The sequence below is a fragment of the Episyrphus balteatus genome, chromosome 2 (genome assembly GCF_945859705.1).
Source record: "Episyrphus balteatus chromosome 2, idEpiBalt1.1, whole genome shotgun sequence".
Lineage (NCBI taxonomy): Eukaryota > Metazoa > Arthropoda > Insecta > Diptera > Syrphidae > Episyrphus > Episyrphus balteatus.
Genome location: NC_079135.1, coordinates 69,080,815 through 69,099,100, shown reverse-complemented (window position 1 = coordinate 69,099,100; position 18,286 = coordinate 69,080,815). Strand labels below are relative to the sequence as shown.

Below are 18,286 nucleotides of genomic sequence, written 5' to 3'. Positions count from 1 at the left end.
GTTTTTTTTTTTTTTATTAATTAAAATGTTTGTTTGTGCACAATGGAAGTTTAGGTAATTAATACTATTAAGTTGTGTATTTTTTTTTTTTTTTAATCTCGTGTTAATATTATTTTTTTATGAAAAAAAAAACTAAAAACTTACATATCTACATATAAATAAGTGTTTTTTTTTTATCGTGATTTCAAAACAACTTAACTTACTTTTTTTTTATCGTGATTTCAAAACAACTTAACTTACTTTTTTTTTAACTAAATACCAACATATATATTAAACCAAAACTAAATTTTAAATGTTTCGCACTTTGAGATATTAGAAAAAAAGCCCATGCAATTAAAAAAACCTTATACACGTGACTGCAAAAAAACGGATTACAGTAGCGCAACTAACATTTGATGGTTAGTGTACTAACATTGAAACTAGATCCCAAAGTCAGCAGCAAAAGATGAAACTTCATTCAAGAGGCATCCAACTACTACTTTCTGTAATAGTGTTAAAAAAAAGTGAAGAGTAACATGTGGGTATAAATAATATCAAAAGAATTCTTATTTAAAAAAATGGGTTTCTGTGGCATGTACGTACTTTTTTTAAATCTTGGTTTACCCATTACGTGACCAGAATTATGAATTGAGAATTTTTTATTCTAATTTTTTTCTAAAGGAGCGTACTTTTGAAAAAGAAAAATTATGTTTGAAACAGTTTTTAACGGTACCTATCATAGAACCTTTTTCTTGGTTTCTGACTTACTCCCTTATTACTCAACCGATTTCAACGAGAATTTTTATTTATGTAGAAGGATTTGAGTAATTGTCCTTTAATTAAATTTTTTTCGTTGAGCCTTAACTATAAGCTCAAAAAGTGAAAAAAGTTAAAAAAGGAAATTCACAAACGTTTTTTTTTTCTGAGACTGAAAAACTTTTAAAATTATGCAAAAAATTTTGAACAGTTACAGCAAAAAAAAAAAAAAAAAACAACGTTATTGATAAAAAATCTTAAGAAATGGGTTTCTATGGTGTATGCGTACTTTTTTTTAAAGATTGGTTAAACATATAGTGAACCACAGATATATTATGACGAAAAAAATGACTTCACTAGTTTTCAAGGGGAGACAATAGTTTCATATAAAAAATATTTATAGCTATCACTAAAGCTATAACCTATCTATATAATAAATTAAGTTGAAAAAACAATCAAAATAAGTTAGTTTTTCTTTACATTGGAAGCATTTATACAGTATCCAATAAATTGGAACTGTCCTTATCATAAAAGTCAATTTGTTGGTTTGGTATAATTGGAGGTTAGGAGCAGCCGCCACACAGTGGTTCCCAGATGGAAAAAACCCAAAAAAGTGAAACATTTTTTTCAATTTTTTTGATTTGGTTTTTTGATTAAAAATATATTTAAATACAGAATGCAATCTATTTTAGTTTCTTGCATAGCCTGGGTCCCGAGTATACTTAGCTCAAACTAGATTCTTTAAAATTTTCGAAAATTTCGTTCTTTTTTTTCTGCAACCTTTGACGATTTTTTTTTAAGAATAGAGCTTTTTTAAAAAAAAAAAGTATGTAGTGTTGTTAATGGTATATTTGTCTTTAAGTCTACAATTACCGTTTGTTGAATTTGCTTTTGAATCAGAAAAACCAGAATATTATATGAAGAAACCTCTAGAGCGAATAGTTTTTACTCTTTGTCGGCCTATAAAAAAAAGCTCCATGATGCTCCACGTTCATTTTAGTATTAATTTAAAGCTTATGATAAATACTATTTATGGTGTTAAAACAAATGACCCATTTTGACCCATTCTCCCGTAAGAGCTTCTTGAGTTTAGCAATGCGTGTCACTCAAACAGCACTTGAAATCGGCTTCTGGTATTACCGTTTCTAATTTAACGGCTTTATTGATAAAATAAAGTTTTTTACATTATAAGAGGTCTATGAAGTCATCACTGAGAAGCCAAAAAATAAAGAAAAATCAACAATTTAAAAAAAAAAGTAAAAATATCCAAAATTTAACTTTTTTTTGAAAAATTTTAATTTTCTTTGGTTTATCTAAAATTTGAACGGTACTTAATAATAAAATGTTCAAATAAACTCAAAAGACTTTGATTTTGCTAATAATCACCCATAGTTATAAAACAGCGGCACATTTTCTAAAAACACGTAAAAAGGCCTATTTTGATAGCTTTTCTAAAATGATCTCAAATGCAAGAAAACATTTTTCTAACAAATTAAACTTAATTTATTTGTAGAGAATTAAATGAAATTTTCAAATGTATCCTTAAATTCTCTTTAAAAAGATCCGTTGTTGAGATATTGATAGTCAAAGTCAAAAGTATGGTTTTTGGTTTGAAACAAAAAGAATCTTAAAGCCAAATATTTCTTAAAATAAAAATCATTTTTTGCAAAAAATTTTCCAACTTTTTTTAGAGAAATATAAAAACAAAAAAAAAAAAATTGGAAATTTGGTATTTGAATAATTCCAAAGATTTAGCTATTTTACCATTAGAAATAAAATATTTAGTTTTAAAATCTTAAAACTAGAGGAATGTAGCTTTCACATGCTTTTTATTTTTTCATGATACGATCATTTTTATACTATCTACCGAAAATCACTAAAAAAATCAAAATTTTGTTTTTGTTCCCTTAACTTTTTGGGCTAGTGTAGTAAGTATAAATTCAAGGTGCTATAATACTTATGAAACTTTTTAATTATTTGCTTTTTCAAAGCCTTCTTTGTATTCAGTTTTAATTAAGCCTTAAAGTATAAGAGAAATTCACATCACAAAAAACAAGAAAAGGAAACAAAAAGAGTGAATATATGCAACTTTTGAAAAAGTTAGTAATTTTAAAGTGCAACACACAATTTTAATTTTAATCACGATGAGAACTCGTTTTATTTAATTTATATACCAAAAATCAATCAAATCGGTCCACCCGTTCAGTTTTTATAGGTTTTTTCCACTTCCTCCATAGAAGGGAACCACTGGTATCGTTTTTATTGAATAGCTCCATTGTTATTCATTTTAATAAAAAATGACAAAGGTATGACTTATTAACAATAAAATTATCTAAAAAATGATATGCAAAACAGTTTCCTGAGTTGATTAAATAAAATTTTATAGTTGGTCAAAGTGCGGGTTTGTTTCGCAAGGTTGGGCAAAATGACATTTGTTCATATATCTGACGAACTTTTGATTTGTTTGGATAATTCTTCAAGAATGAATAATAGTACTTATAATTATCTATAAAATGAGCCCACAATCGTTATTGTAACCATCGTATTGTACATAGAGGAAGGTATTCCTTCCTCTATGGTATTGTAGAAGTAATCGAACTCCGAAACTCTCCATGTACTAGTCAAAAGTGAGAAAAAAACTAGATTTTTGCTAGTAGGCCGAGCAAATTTTGGGAGTAGAGGTATAACCAAAATATAAGTACGCAGTTTTGTAGCCATACGCGTCTTAATATCGATTTTAACCCTTAACTGATGTGGTGGGTCCAGGTGACCCACGCCTTTTTTAAAAATTAAAAAATACCCGTTGTGACTGAATTTTGAAGTGCAAATTTTAATTTGAAAATTAATTTTCCCATTTTTTTAATTTTTTTTATTGGTTTGGAAAATGTTATATTTGAAAGTTTTATAAAGAAATTTGTAAAAAAAAATCAATTTTGTATTTTGTTTTATCATTTAAAAACACCTGGGTTCACAACTTTAGATACGTCAGTAAATTTCACCACATCAGTTAAGGGTTAAAGATCTAACAACTCTAATTTTGTGCTTTATATGGTTTTCGGGGGGTTAAATAACGTAAGATATAAGCTTTCTTAACTAACCATATCAGGCTTTTCAATTCAAATAAACAAACAAAAATCTTAACAAAATAGCCTCTAAAACATAATCGCATAAACGGCTTGTTTCTTGAGTTCTATTGGTCACATCCTCAAGATTGGGGTGTCTAGATTTAGGAAAAATGATAGAGCATCAGCTTGTATATTTATAATAATAAATAGTATAAATTAAGCCCATTCATGCCCATATTTTGACTAATTTCTCTGAGCTAGTATTTTATTTCGATTTTTTGTTTGTCAAGCTTCAGGTTTTTTGTAAAAAAGCTAGTTATTTGATAAATGACCAATTTATTAACAGACGAAGAAGAGTAAACAAAAAGTACGTATATTCTAGCTCCACGTTTAAGACTGTCACCCTATCGCCTACGTTTATATAATAGATTCCGTTTATTCATTATCACGTGTATATTCAATAGCTAGTGCTTTTAACATGCATGTGGTAATTGTATTAAGTACTCATATTTGTATTAACATTTAATAAAACAAAATGTCGCCATATGAACATACACCTAGTTCGTAATAAACTACTTTCATAACCTACAACTATTATTTTAATCTTCTTAAAAAATTAAAAAATATAAAATTCAGTCTAAGTCAATCTGTATTACAAATTATTAAATATTTTATAAAATCAGTGACATTTTCAAAATAATAAAACTTTGTATAAAAACGAACAAAATGTTAATAAATAAACAAAAAAATTGTTTTCGATAGTATGAAGAGACGAAGCCATTTTTAACAAAATGCTTAACAAATTGACTGTGTAAGTAATGTTGTATATGTTTTGAATAAAACAAGATTTTTTGGAAAAAACACTAATTTTTTTAAAACATTTACCTAAGTAAATTTTAAAACAAATAAATTTTAACATACCTTAATACATTGCTGCGAGATGTCAAATCTTCATTGACATTTCCCATGCAGATGGTCCTAATTAACTAAACTACACTAAACTAACAAACATTTTTGTTAAAAAAATTCTACACGCCTTTTAACAAAAAAAAAAAAAACTTCAGTTCTGTGCAGTCCTCGCTTCTATACGTTTTTTAAGCATTTTAAATGTTTGATGCATGCTTCGCATCTGAAATCGAATCGAGGTGGTAACATCTTTCTGAAGTTGCTGCACTTCTTGAATGTCCTTGCGTAAGTTTTGATATTCATTTTTCACTTCGGTCATTGATTCAAGGAGTTCCATAACACAAACATCATCTATGTCTTCGGCATTTGTGTTATCCAAACTACGCTCAACTTCGCTTAACTTCGTTGCAACTGTATAAAGCTGTGTACCTGCATTCGCAACCTTATAATATTTCCAATAATAATAATAATAAATTGATTAATGAAAAACTACTCATTTGCACTTATTATTTAATTCTCACCGATTTTTCAAGTCGAATAACCTCTTGAGTGCTCATAGCGTTGTATTGCATTTTGCTAATACCACTTACACTTTCGATTTTAATTTGTGTAAGGTACCTATCACAAATTAAATTTTATCGAAATTTACACAGGAAAAAAACTTCATTATCTCAATTGAATTCCGTTTATATCTCATCACGCATAATGAAAATTTGTTTGTTTGACAAAAATTTTAACTTAACACAAACTTGGCTATAAAATTATATAAAATTTACACCCAATAAAGTCTTAGTTTTTACGATATCACGCTTTTAATGGTCAGAAAACCACATCCGTCGAGGCTTTAAATACATTGACTTGCCTCTTATTGCGTGCTGGGATGATCCCAGGGAAGATGAATCGATATCAAAGTGGTATATACTTCGCTCTACTGATGGCAGGATATAATATCTTCCTTTGCGGGAGCGAAGAGACCAGTCGCCTTCGCCATTAGTCCCATCCCCGTTGGCATATTTCAATTTGCTCTCTGCAGATATACCTACAACTACACCATCAGGAGATGTGAGAAAGAACGATGTCGGAAAGTGTACAAGAAGCAGGGTTAAGGATGCAAAGGGCAACATCAGCTGATTCGGCGAGTGCTGTACGAGATTGCTGCGGTTGGGTGGGTGTCAATGCTCCTGGCTGGATATCAGCTGGAGCACGTTACCAGTATATCAGTCAACATTCTTCTTCACCATCACCTTCAGCTCCTTATTAATAATTTTGTTGCGTGGTACTCAGAATCCCCCATGAGCTCTCTAGCTTTACCTTTGGTATTCTGTCCCTAAGAGTGTCTATAGGTCAGTGTTACTGCGCAGTGACATGGTTGGAGTTTGTTCCTTTTCTCGCTGGTGTGTTACAGATTCCGGGTTTTTTGTTTTGTGGAAAGCAAGCGAAGATATACACAAACAAAACATTTATAAAGCTTATTCATAAAATGATGCTTTAGGGATGGGAAGTAAGATATTTCTGACATTTCCTTTTATTTCCCGATTGAGGAAGTTGCAACGAATTTTTCTCTTCGTCCTGTGTGCGAGTGTGCTTTTGGGAAAATTTGTTTATTTTGTTGTGATATTTTGTTTTCTATCGTATGGATATTTGTTTACCTCCATTTTGTCAACAGTATAAACCTATATTTGACGGTTAATCATGGGGTTAGTGGGAATATATGCATTTAGGAACACGTGCAATATATGTGAAAGACTTTCTCTTTTGGTTATGCTGTTGAATAGATGCCAATAAGGAAGTCTGTTTAGTGGATTTAATCAGGAAGAGTATTTAAAATCAAAGGAGAAAACATTTTGTTAGTGGAGATGACGTTTGAATGGTTGTTGAATGGTGTTAGAAAGTATAGTATCTTTGGGGTGCATTTCGCAATCTATCGTATTTATTTACTATTTTCTGAGAAAGTGGAAAAAAAAAGATTGGTCTTGTTTTCCATAGCTGCCTGTTGCAATAAAAGAGAAAATAGCTTTAAGAAATTTGATACAGATTTATTTTGAAGCAGTAGCCAATAAATTAAAATTGATATCATTTTAAAATTTACTGCCATGCTCTTAATTAATAAATTCAAATCCTATAAAACAACTTTTTTATAATGTCTGTTACAATGTACCTATACAAAGATCTTTGCTAATTTTCTGCTCGGTAAGCCGTTCTAAAGATATTAAAACCTACGAGTTTTCAAAATGGCGGATGCATAAGAAGCCCAAACTGAGATTTGTACTCAGAATCAACACCACTTCAATACTGCATCCAAAAAAAAAAAAAATAAAAATATCATTAATTTATTATCGCAATAAATTTTAACCTTGAGATCAATTTTATTGCTAGATATTTTGTTTGTACCAAACATTAAAAAAATATGAGTTAAGTGACTTCACCTCCACATCATTATGATGTAATTAATATTTTTGAAGTACAGATCTACGAGTATATTCTCTGTTTAAATATATTTTCCCCGCATTGTAAGGTTTTTAAAAAAAAAAGATATTATAGACAATTATTCCCCTAATCTCATTTGTCTTCAAAAGGTAAATAGGTAAAAATAATAAAAGATTTTACATATTGAAAAAAAAAAAATACAACAGAGGTTGAGAGAATCCCCCGCTAAAAAAATTTCATTAACATCTGTGGGAGTCCCCGGGTTATCAGTTAAGATTTCTTGCCATTCAGTTTTGTTTTTTTTTATCACTTATGCCGATGCTGGAATACTATTATAAAAATGGAATGAATATTGTACAGATCATCAGTTAATCAACGTCAACATTGCAAGCCGTATCACATCTTCAAAGATGCCTTCAAATTCAAAGCTTATTATTGTTTGTTTCATTGCCATTGCAATTTCTGCTACATTGGCTCAACGAACACTTGAATATAGACCAGGCAGGGATTCAGCCAGAACAAGGACTCTTGAATATCGACCAGATCGTGACCGTGTACGTGTTATTCAACCTACCTACTTACCGTCCAGATAGATCATTCCGTATGAGACGGCAGTCACCGGACAATCTTGATAGCTCAAATACACGCACCAACGAATACCATCCGGATTCTAGTAATCAACCACAACCATCTTATCCTGTTTATCGAAATGATAACATTGATGAAGGACGTAGCTATCGTTTTAGGCGACAGGCAACAGACCACTTAGATTCATCAAATACTCGTACAAATGAGTATCATCCAGATTCTCCAAACCAACCAAGGCCATCTTATCCAGTCTACAGGACTGATAAAATTGATGAAGGAAGAACTTTTCATTTTTAAAATTTACATTTAAAATTAAAAAAAAAAATTAAAGAAAAATAAATAAAAATAAATTATTGAGTAAAAACTAAAATTATCTTTCTTTTGCAATCTGATATAAGGATAAAATAACCTAAGAAAATTTTGCTAAAAATTGCAGGTTTTAAACAAAACCAATACATATTAAAATTATGGAAGAGTTAAAAAAAAGTTTTCGTCATGCCGTCCGTGTGTCTGTTGGTCCGTCTGTACATTGAGATACATATGTATGCCCAAAAGGATAGATGGATTTGCTTGAAACTTGGTACAGTTGATTTATGCGTAGTTTTTAAGAAACGTTTATTTATTTTTATTGAATATCTCCTTTTAAACGCATATTTCCCATATATCATTTTCGAGGTATTGCAATTTTCTCAAAAACGGCTCTAAATTATGTGTACGTAATAGCATTCAATAACCACGAATAGAAGTGAAACCACAGATCACTTATACACCATCGGCACCACTTTCTTCCGGTGCCGTTGGCGTATGAGTACTCTATAATAGGGTTGCACCTCAACTAATATTTTTTTTTAAACCTTCATTAAAAATTTCTTTTCTTCATTCATTTAATTCACAAACCTAAGCACGCGATAATAACGCTACCAGAATAATTCATAGCGGTTGTTTTGCAGGGTGTCTAATTCTAATTGTAATTATTCAATGGTTATTGTCTTAGTGATTATAGAAGTTCGTATAATGGTTAATTTTTGCGAAAATTTAAATAATTTTAGTTAACCTCGTGTATTTCGTCAAAGATTGAACCATTTTTTTATTCAAAATTTCCAGAGAGATATTTTTTATTTTTTTTTTAAGAATTAAATAAAATATATTTAAATTTTGATAAAAAGTTTTGTAAAGCAATGATAATATTAAAAAATGTATACTTAATTTTTTTTTTGTTTTTCTTCTGATAAATTTCCTATTTTTAATTGCTTTGATAGGTAAAAGTTTCCATAGAATATTAAGGCTTTCTATGTAAGAATTCAAACAATAAATTTTTTTATTTTATTGTATAAAAAAAATTTAAATTATAATATAAAATTTTATTAATATTTCTAAAACATCTTTTTAAATTGCCAAACTAAGTATCTATGCAATTTCTTAAATGACAAGGAAGTTTTACAAAAAAAAATTTTTTAATGGTTTAAGGATTTTTTTCAATTGTTATTCATAAAAAAATAAAAAAAAAAACGGCAAAAATTTCAAATAGAAATTTAAAAAAATTAAAATTTTTTATTTATACACAAATTTTTGAATGCAATATTTGAAAAGAATGAAAAACCAATAAAACTGCATTTAAAATTATGTGATAGGTGAAAGCAAAAACTACGAAAACAGCTAATAATTTCAAAAACCGAAATAAAACATAAAAAAAAATTTTAACGGGAAATTTTGAATGTAATCTTTTAAAGGAACTGTTTTCCAACCAGAATCAACAAACATTTTAAAAAAAGATGATTTAACTCGAGAGAAAAAAAATTTTATGTATGAGTTAAAAATTTCCCATACAAATTTGTATGGGGAAAGTATGACCTTAGAGGCACGGGTTAATGACCTCCAAAAAATTTGTTTTTGCTAAATTCCCCGTATTTAGGCCCTAAACTTTCGATCTGGGGGGTGTCACCCCCGAAAACATCACTTCAGGAAATAACGGACACCCTAATATACATATGTGAAACTGTGACATTTTAGTGAACCACAAAATCTAAAATTTTTAACAAAAACACAGGTTATTTAAGTTTTTATTCAATAATTTATTTTTATTTGCATATTTGAGCTTAAATTTATTTAAACTAAAAATTTAATTTTAAAAATGATAAGTTCTTCCTTCATCAATTTTATCAGTTCTGTAGACTGGATAAGATGGCCTTGGTTGGTTTGGAGAATCTGGATGGTACTCATTTGTACGAGTATTTGATGAATCTAAGTGGTCTGTAGTCTGTCGCCTAAAACGATAGCTACGTCCTTCATCAATGTTATCAGTTCGATAAACAGGATAAGATGGTTGTGGTTGATTACTAGAATCCGGATGGTATTCGTTGGTGCGTGTATTTGAGCTATCAAGATTGTCCGGTGACTGGCGTCTCATACGGAATGATCTATCTGGACGGTAAGTAGGTTGAATAACACGTGCACGGTCACGATCTGGTCGATATTCAAGAGTCCTTGTTCTGGCTGAATCCCTTCCAGGTCTATATTCAAGTGTTCGTTGAGCCATTGTAGCAGAAATTGCAATGGCAATGAAACAAACAATAATAAGCTTTGAATTTGAAGGCATCTTTGAAGATGTGATACGGTTTGTACTACTTAAGTTGATTAACTGATGCTCCGTATAATGCTTATTCCATTTTTATAATAAATTTCAGCATCATCTGGGAGTGATAAGAAAAAAAAAAAAACAAAGCTGAGTGCTAAGAATTATTAAGATGATAACCCGGGGACTCCCAGATGTTTGTGAAGTTTCTTGTAAGGGGGATTTTAATTACCTGGTGTATTATTTTTCTATTTGCAAGATATTTTTTTTCATCTTTGTATACGAGATTGGGGGAATCCTTCATTTTTTGGAATCAACGAACAAAAGTACAAATATGTATATTATTTTTTTACTTTTTGAGAGATATGCGTTAAATATTTCTATTTAACGGGTGTGTTAAATGTCATTAAATTATTTTTAACTTTCAGGAAAAAAGTTCTGGTTGTGTAACAAAGTATGTATGTAACTAGCATAATTTTTTTGCGTTTGTTCGAAATGAAAATCCCCCTAAGAAGCTTATATTGTTTTGCATAGCAAAAGTTCGATTTTGGTTACAAGTACTGTTTTGTATCAATTTGCTCCGGAATACTTTTCCACTTTGCATAAAATACGAGTTTTTATCTTAGCTAAAAATCAGTGCTAACCATTATGTGAGGAAAGGAGAAAGTAAAAATAATTTTATTTTTATATTGATAAAATTAGCCGGTTAAATGAATTAATTCTAGTTTAATGTTGTGTTGTATTTGAGGTAACTAAGTAAGGCAATTGCCTCGACCAGAATACCTTATGTGAGTGCGTTGGGTTGTGAGTCGCGTAGTGAAATAATTGTTGGACACTTAACTTAAAATTTAAATATTTCAAAAACAACTATAACTTTTGAAAACGACTTAGGTACTTAAAAATATTCATTACCAAGTTCTAATAAAATATGAATATGCATAAGGACTCACCTTTGAAAATTATAAACCGTATTCAAACAAGCAAATTGGAAACTAACTTCAAAAATGTTAGATACATATTTAATAAATGATGAAAATTTTAATTATTTTACTTTAGTTCAAAAAGAGGTTGTATAAGACTCAACTAATGGCACTTTAATTGAAAAACCTTTAATATATTCCTTCTCGTTTATTATTCGCAATGCAATTAAATGTAATAACTTAATCCTCGAGCACCGAGATCCTTTAAATACAAACAAAACACCTTCATGTGATTCAGTTTCAAGGAATATTAAACACGGTAGTGGAAAAAAAATGGTGGAAACCTACTTTAAGCCCATCTCGACGCAAGATGCAACAACCTACCTTTATAAGGTCTTTCGAATTCTGGGAATGGATAACCTTAACCGCACTTGGGTATACAAGATTTATTCTTTTGTACTCAACTTGGCATCTTCAGTACTTCTCATGATTGCTTTTTCAACGAGCTATGCCAAGTCCATCCGAACAATGTCTACACCGACTTTATTAACTTCATTACAAGTTGCTCTTAATATCGATACTATTTGTATAAAAGTACTTATTGTGTATTTTTATATGCCAAGAATTCGAAAGACAGGACCAATATTAGATGAATTGGACAAAATGATTTCTGACAAAGAAGAGAAACTAGTTGCAAGCAGAATGATAAGATTTTGCAAAAGTTTAATAGTTGTTTACATGGTTTCTAATCTTTCTTATGCGGCCACTACGTTCTTGGCATCAGTTTGGAGTGGACATCCACCGTTGGGAATCTTTATACCTTATTGCCATTGGGAAGATTCGACAGTAAAAATGATAGTAGCAAGTTTGATAGAGTACTATCTTCTTAACGTGGCATGCATACAAAATGTAGGTCTAGATGTGTATCCTGTTACTTTTATTTACATGGCACGAATGCATATGAAAATTTTGTGTATAAGAGTGGAAAAATTGGGAACAGATTCCAGGATATCAAAGGAAGATAATGTGAGAAAACTTGTGGAGTGCATTGAGACGCATAAGAAGATACTTGAGTATGTATATGTATATAAACCGTATATGATTCAAATAGCATACAAAAACTCATAAATTGTTTATACAGGCTTATTGAAACTGTTCGACCGATCATAGCGAAAACAATATTCATTCAATTGGTTGTATCAGCTCTCATAATGGGAATACCAATAATCAATATCATGATGTTTGCTGATAGTTTGTCTTCAGCTTTTGGATCACTTATTTTTCTATTGGCAGTAACTTTGGAAACACTACCAATGTGCTTTACCATGAATGTGTTAATGGAAGAAATTAACAATCTACCAACTGCTATATTTCACAGCCAATGGGTGGATCAGAACAAAGTATTTCGTAATATGTTAGTTTTGTTTATGCAAAAGGCACAAAAATTCGATAATATAATGGCTGGGAATATATTGCCAATTGAAGTGGCTACATTTATTGCGGTAAGTAAATAACTGAAGTTTTATTTCGTTAAAAAATTAGGTAGGTCATCATTTATACATTAGAAAAGAAGATATGTATTTAGTGATATTGCTGTTTTATTTTTGAGAATTTTATCTTATTTGAGTTAGTAACATTGCTATATGGGATCTATAATAATGCTATTTCGAGAAAATTTTAATAACACAAAACATACCCGGATAAAATCTATATTTATTTAAACTAATAGCACATTAAAGAATAACATTTGAAGAATATTATATAAAATTTTCACGACGAAATATCTTTGCTGCGGGGTACAAAGGGTTAAGTCAAAAAAGTCAATTTTCGGATTTTGATTAGACTCCGGTAATTTTTTTTTCTCTTTCGTTTGGTCTTATCGCCATAGCTCTGGCGTATCTCCTTCCGTTAGAAATGATTCCGTACAAAGGGTTTAAGTCAAAAATTTTCAAAATTGTGTGGTACTTAGGGCATAAATAAGCTGACTTAATTCCTTTGTTTTTGAATTAATTTTTAATTTTTAAATACAAAAATTGATCCTAAGGCGTTAAGTCAAGAAGAAGACAGAAAACTAAAAGCCATTTTTCTACAGTATTACATATATTATTTCAAAAAGAATTTTCACATTTGGTAATTAATCACATTGATATTTCCAACTTTCTTTTATAAATTAAACTTTGTTATCAATGTAATCATAGATTTTTTTTGAGTTAACACCTTTGGAATAAGCTAATTTTTGAAGACTAAATGGCTCTATAGTGTTAAGTCAACACAATTCTTTTTAAGAACGGTCATTTTTTAGTCAACAGCATATGGGTATTAAATAAAATGCACGACTGGGTCGCACGAACTTGCTCTTAGAGTTAAAGTTGCTTAAATTTTTAAGACTTTTTATATAGAAATTTGAAAAAAAATAAAATAAAATCTGAAATTAAGTTGCCCTCCAAAACAAGTATGCAGTTTTGATTGATATATTAAGATGCATTTTTAGAAAAAAAATTTTAAAAATCGTTAGAGACGTTTTTTAAAAAACTAATTTTTTATAAATAATTTTTTGGAAAAAAAGTTTTAAAATAAAATTGGTATGCCATTCTTTAGAAATCACTAATCAACATCTAAAAACAAAATTTCAAAAAAATTCAATGTCCCGTTTTCGAAAATTTGATTTTTCAAAAAAAAATTTTCAAAATTTTTTTAAAAATCCAAAAATAATTTTTTCGAAATCTTATTTTTGGCTTATATTTAAATTATATAAATGCTTCTTCACAAAAAGTTTGGTTGAAATCGAATAAGCAGTTTCGGAGATAATCGGATTTGAAAAAAACGGTTCTATGGCAGGTACCGTTAATAATGATTTTCAAAAAAAAATTTTTTCATTAGAAGATAGACCTTAGCTCAAAACTAACATTTGAATTTTTTAAACAAAATCGTTAGAGCCGTTTTTGAGATATTTCAATTTTACTTAAATCGGTATATGACAAGTACCGTTATTTTTGGTCCAAAAAAATTAATTCCAAAAACCCTCTGGAGAGTCGCCAAATAACGCTACATACCAAGTTTGGCATTAATCGGTCCATCCGTTTAGGCTGTAGCTCCTTATACAGACAGACAGACAGACAGACAGACAGACAGACGGACTTCCGGGACCCACTTTTTTGGCATTGTCTACCATCGTAATGTCATGGAAAAATGTTATCTCAACTTTTTTTTTTTGTACGAATGCATAACTTGATATATAGTACCTATATCGCAAGTAAAAAGATCTTATAGACGATGTTTCTGTATTTTGAAATTTAAGTGTTTCAGTTTTTTAGAACACATTAAAGGGAAAAAACGAGATTTTTAGCGAAAAAACCTGCTTGTTTGTTATTGTAAAATAAAAATTATAATTTTTATAATTAAATTATAATTATAATTAATAAATTTGAATAAAAACTCTTCAGGGATACCTTGTTAACCCTTTTGGACCCAGCGTTACTCTCATATAACATATTTTTAAAAATTCGTAAAAAATATTCCATTAAATAATTTTAGAGGTTTCGATGGCTTAATTGAAAGCTAATAATGCCTAGTTACTGGATTATTTCAAAAAATTAGTCAAATATTATACTTTTAATTTTTTTTTATCAAAAAAGGGACTAAAATTCACATTTTTTCCTTTTTTTTTTTGCAATTTTTTTTTTAATATTATGGTCATAATTTTGAAAAAATATATAAAAATTGTAAATCCAGAAAGTGTTTTGTTTTTTGTCTTAGAAGAAGTAGCATACATTATTGTTCTATGAAAAATTATTTTAATTGTTGTCCGACTTTTTTTGGTGGTTATAGACAGTGCATCTTACTTATACATGTAACAAGAGATTAACACATTAGTTTTGGAAAATAACTTTTGCTATTCATATTTCTTAGTTGTGATGTTTTTGACACGATAATACTGAAAAAACATTTTTTAATTTTGATTTTCACAGCTTGGGTTCGAAAGGGTCAATTAAGTTTTCCAAATTTCCAAGGAATCCGCGCAGTAGTTTTGAAGTTTAGAGGGCCACCGACTTTGAAGAAACAATTTCTGGGGAAAACGTTTTAAAGTTTTGGTACAAAACGTTCAGAAGTGAATTATAAAAATACTCATAACATCGTCAATTTTGCTCAAATCGACTTAAAATTGACATAAAATTCTTGAGACACCATGTTAAGAAAAAAATGTTAATTCCTTAACATCTACCCCCTTCATTGAACAAGCATGTTGTATTAAAACAAGCATATTGAACAGCATGTGATTAACATAGTCGCATCACCAGGTCAGAATTTTTGTTTTTGTGTGGCTGTGTTGTGTAACTATTTAAAAAACTGCACTGTTTTTGAACTTTTTCTCTCAAACGGCGGAGTCAATACACCATGTCGGGCAAACTTTATCGTTATAAATGTACATACCCCTTTGTAATATGTATTTTGTATAAACATAAATGGTAACCTCTTGCGCAAGAAATCTGCTTTAAGCTCTCGGTCAAACACGAGCGCGGTAAAACCTACTTCAACACTTGATGAAAAATTAATACAAGTAGTCTAGCTCTAGATCTAGATATTCAAATATCAAAACATTTAACAATTTTAATCTTATATAGGTTTTACTTCATACCCTTAAAGTGGTGCAGTGAGAGTCAATTAAAAAGTTAAATATTCATAAATTTTTTAAAAAAGTTTCTGAAGAACTAAACACCTTATACAATAATTGGAAAAGTTTATCAATCAATTTCAAAACTTACATTAGGCAGTAGATATAGATACATATGTATGTATCTGTAAGGGAATTTAATTTAATAATAATAACTTTATTTCGAACTCACTCAAATCCTTTAAATAGGAACAAAGTGATTATGCTTGTCTAGTTTTATTAATTTTATTATTGAGAAAATGGTTAAAACTTTTAAACGCATCTCGACCCAAGATGCTACAACATACCTTTATAAAGTATTTCGAGTTCTGGGAATGGACAATCTCAACAGAACTTGGCTCTATAATATTCATTCCTTTCAATTAAATTTTGCATCTTGTGTTCTTCAATTAATAGCTTTTTCCACAAGCTATGTCAAATCAATCCGAGCAATGTCTATTCCGACACTTCTAACTTCATTACAAGTTGCTATTAACATCTATACAGTAGCCTTAAAAGTTATTGTCTTATTTTTGTATATGCCAAAGCTGCGTAAAACCGGACCGATACTAGATGAATTGGACAAAAAAATTAACGACAACGAAGAAAAACAAGTGGCAGAGAAAATGATTAAGTTCTGCAGAGGTTTGGTAATACTTTATATGGCTTCGTATCTTGCCTATTCGGCTCTTGAATTCTTGGCAGCAGTTTTGAATGGACATCCCCCATTTGGAATTTATATTCCTTATTGCCATTGGGAAGATTCTACAGTCAAAATGATCATAGCCAGTTTATTGGAGTACTATCTTCTTAACATAGCTTGCATTCAAGATGTAGGTCTAGATGTCTATCCAATTACATTTATTTACATGGCACGGACTCACATGAAAATGCTGTGCATAAGAGTGAAAAAATTGGGAACCGATCCTAGAATGTCAAAAGATGATAACGTAAGAAATCTTGTGGAATGTATTGAGACACATAAAAAGATACTTGAGTAAGAGTAAGCGGCTGCATGATTCATATTCAAATTTAATCAATTTCTAAATTACTTGTAGACTTATCGAAACCGTTCGCCCAATCATAGCAACAACAATATTTATTCAATTTGTTGTCTCAGCTCTTATCATGGGAATACCTCTAATAAATATAATGATGTTTGCTGACAGTTTTTCATCAGCTTTTGGATCAATTACTTTTATGATGGCCGTAACGCTGGAAACCCTTCCTATGTGTTTTACTATGAATGTTTTGATGGACGAAATTAACTATTTACCAACTGCTATATTTCACAGTCAGTGGGTAGATCAGAATAAACAGTTTCGTCATTTGTTAGTTATCTTCATGCAGAATGCACAAAAATTCAATAACATAATGGCTGGAAATATTTTACCAATTGAAGTTGCTACATTTATTTCGGTAAGAGAGTTATTTTACATTTTGAAAGCTGATAAAAAAAAGGCTCGTATTTTAGGTACCTACTGCTAGCGAACTAGCGATAGACTTTTAAAATATATTTTTATTACGCGATCATAACGATTATTGATTCTTAACCGGACATTATCCTACATTCAATTTTTTTTTGTTGTTTGGTTTTTTGTTTTTTGAAAACTTCAAAAACTTGCATGAATTCTTAAACTTCAAGTTTGAGATTTTCAGGGTTAGAGAGTTTCATTTCTTATTTTTCTAAGATAAATAACGAAAGAAGTTTCAATGAACAATGTAAAACTTTTCTATTCTTTACTTTACAGATAGCTAAATTGGCATTTTCAATATACGCAGTTGTAGATAAGATGGCAGACCGTAGATCAGCACTTGCTACTTTGGGGCAGAATGCATAAACTTCCTCATAACGTAGATGCTAAAACTGCAGATATAAATATTATTATAAGTTATTATAACCTTTATCCTTTGCATATTTACAACTCTTCAATTGAAAATTACGACAACGATTATTTGGTCGACAGAGATACAATTTTTCACGCATTTGATTTTTTTTAATGGCTTTATTCTAGGACTTTGGATAGTAAATAATAATACACATTTGAATAAATATATTAATTTCCAATTTTGATATGCAATTTCAATCTGCGATACAAAAAAATAAAAACTACCTGAAATGTAAGATTTTGAACTGAGAAGAAAGAAAAGATGTACTTTGCAAAGAACTACATCTTTTCCCCATTATGGAACAAGAATTTATTGAAAATAATCCTTGAGAGCAGGTAAGAGGTAGGTAAGTAATCGTATTATTTTCAATGAGTCGTTGAGAATGGCATATGATGTTGATAATGCAAAATCATAAAATGTACATGGGATTAAGAGGTTTAAAAGACATATGGTTTTTATGAATGATAGGATTTAGTAGACTTGTAAAATAAAATATCTATGAACAAAGAGACACCTGCTCCTTTATAGAAAT

General features: G+C 29.7%; 3 protein-coding genes across 5 annotated transcripts in view; 1 reads left to right on the top strand and 2 right to left on the bottom strand.

Annotated features, from left to right (window-relative positions):
• Nucleotides 1-18,286, bottom strand: part of LOC129909824 (serine/threonine-protein phosphatase 4 regulatory subunit 2) — a 97,921-nt gene that overhangs the window by 19,632 nt on the left and 60,003 nt on the right. The gene's annotated exons all lie outside the window — the stretch shown is intronic.
• On the top strand, nt 4,454-17,900 carry LOC129909827 (odorant receptor 42a). Of its 3 annotated transcripts, none has more exons than XM_055986933.1 (3): nt 11,294-12,286; nt 12,355-12,715; nt 17,616-17,900. In XM_055986933.1, the coding sequence occupies exons 1-3, from the start codon at nt 11,547-11,549 to the stop codon at nt 17,703-17,705; spliced, it is 1,191 nt and encodes a 396-aa protein (XP_055842908.1). In that variant the 5' UTR covers nt 11,294-11,546; the 3' UTR covers nt 17,706-17,900. The 3 variants fall into 3 exon arrangements, 2 of the variants coding, with proteins under 2 accessions (XP_055842908.1, XP_055842909.1); XM_055986934.1 differs by lacking the exons at nt 11,294-12,286; nt 12,355-12,715 and adding exons at nt 16,084-16,861; nt 16,923-17,283; XR_008771442.1 differs by lacking the exons at nt 11,294-12,286; nt 12,355-12,715 and adding an exon at nt 4,454-4,611 and having other exon boundaries at nt 17,616-17,724.
• On the bottom strand, nt 4,846-6,543 carry LOC129909832 (uncharacterized). Its single transcript, XM_055986940.1, has 2 exons — nt 5,228-6,543; nt 4,846-5,148 (listed from the first exon to the last, which is right to left on the bottom strand). Exons 1-2 carry the CDS (start codon nt 5,276-5,278, stop codon nt 4,861-4,863), a joined length of 339 nt encoding a protein of 112 aa, XP_055842915.1. The 5' UTR covers nt 5,279-6,543; the 3' UTR covers nt 4,846-4,860.

What these genes read in the sequence shown, in the direction of transcription:
- LOC129909832 (XM_055986940.1), bottom strand. Translation starts at nt 5,278, where the DNA reads ATGCAATACAACGCTATGAGCACTCAAGAGGTTATTCGACTTGAAAAA. An exon ending in TTATTCGACTTGAAAAATCG is followed by an intron (nt 5,149 to 5,227) that starts GTGAGAATTAAA and finishes AAATATTATAAG; the next exon opens with GTTGCGAATGCAGGTACACA.
- LOC129909827 (XM_055986933.1), top strand. Translation starts at nt 11,547, where the DNA reads ATGGTGGAAACCTACTTTAAGCCCATCTCGACGCAAGATGCAACAACC. An exon ending in ACGCATAAGAAGATACTTGA is followed by an intron (nt 12,287 to 12,354) that starts GTATGTATATGT and finishes TTGTTTATACAG; the next exon opens with GCTTATTGAAACTGTTCGAC. An exon ending in AAGTGGCTACATTTATTGCG is followed by an intron (nt 12,716 to 17,615) that starts GTAAGTAAATAA and finishes TTTACTTTACAG; the next exon opens with ATAGCTAAATTGGCATTTTC.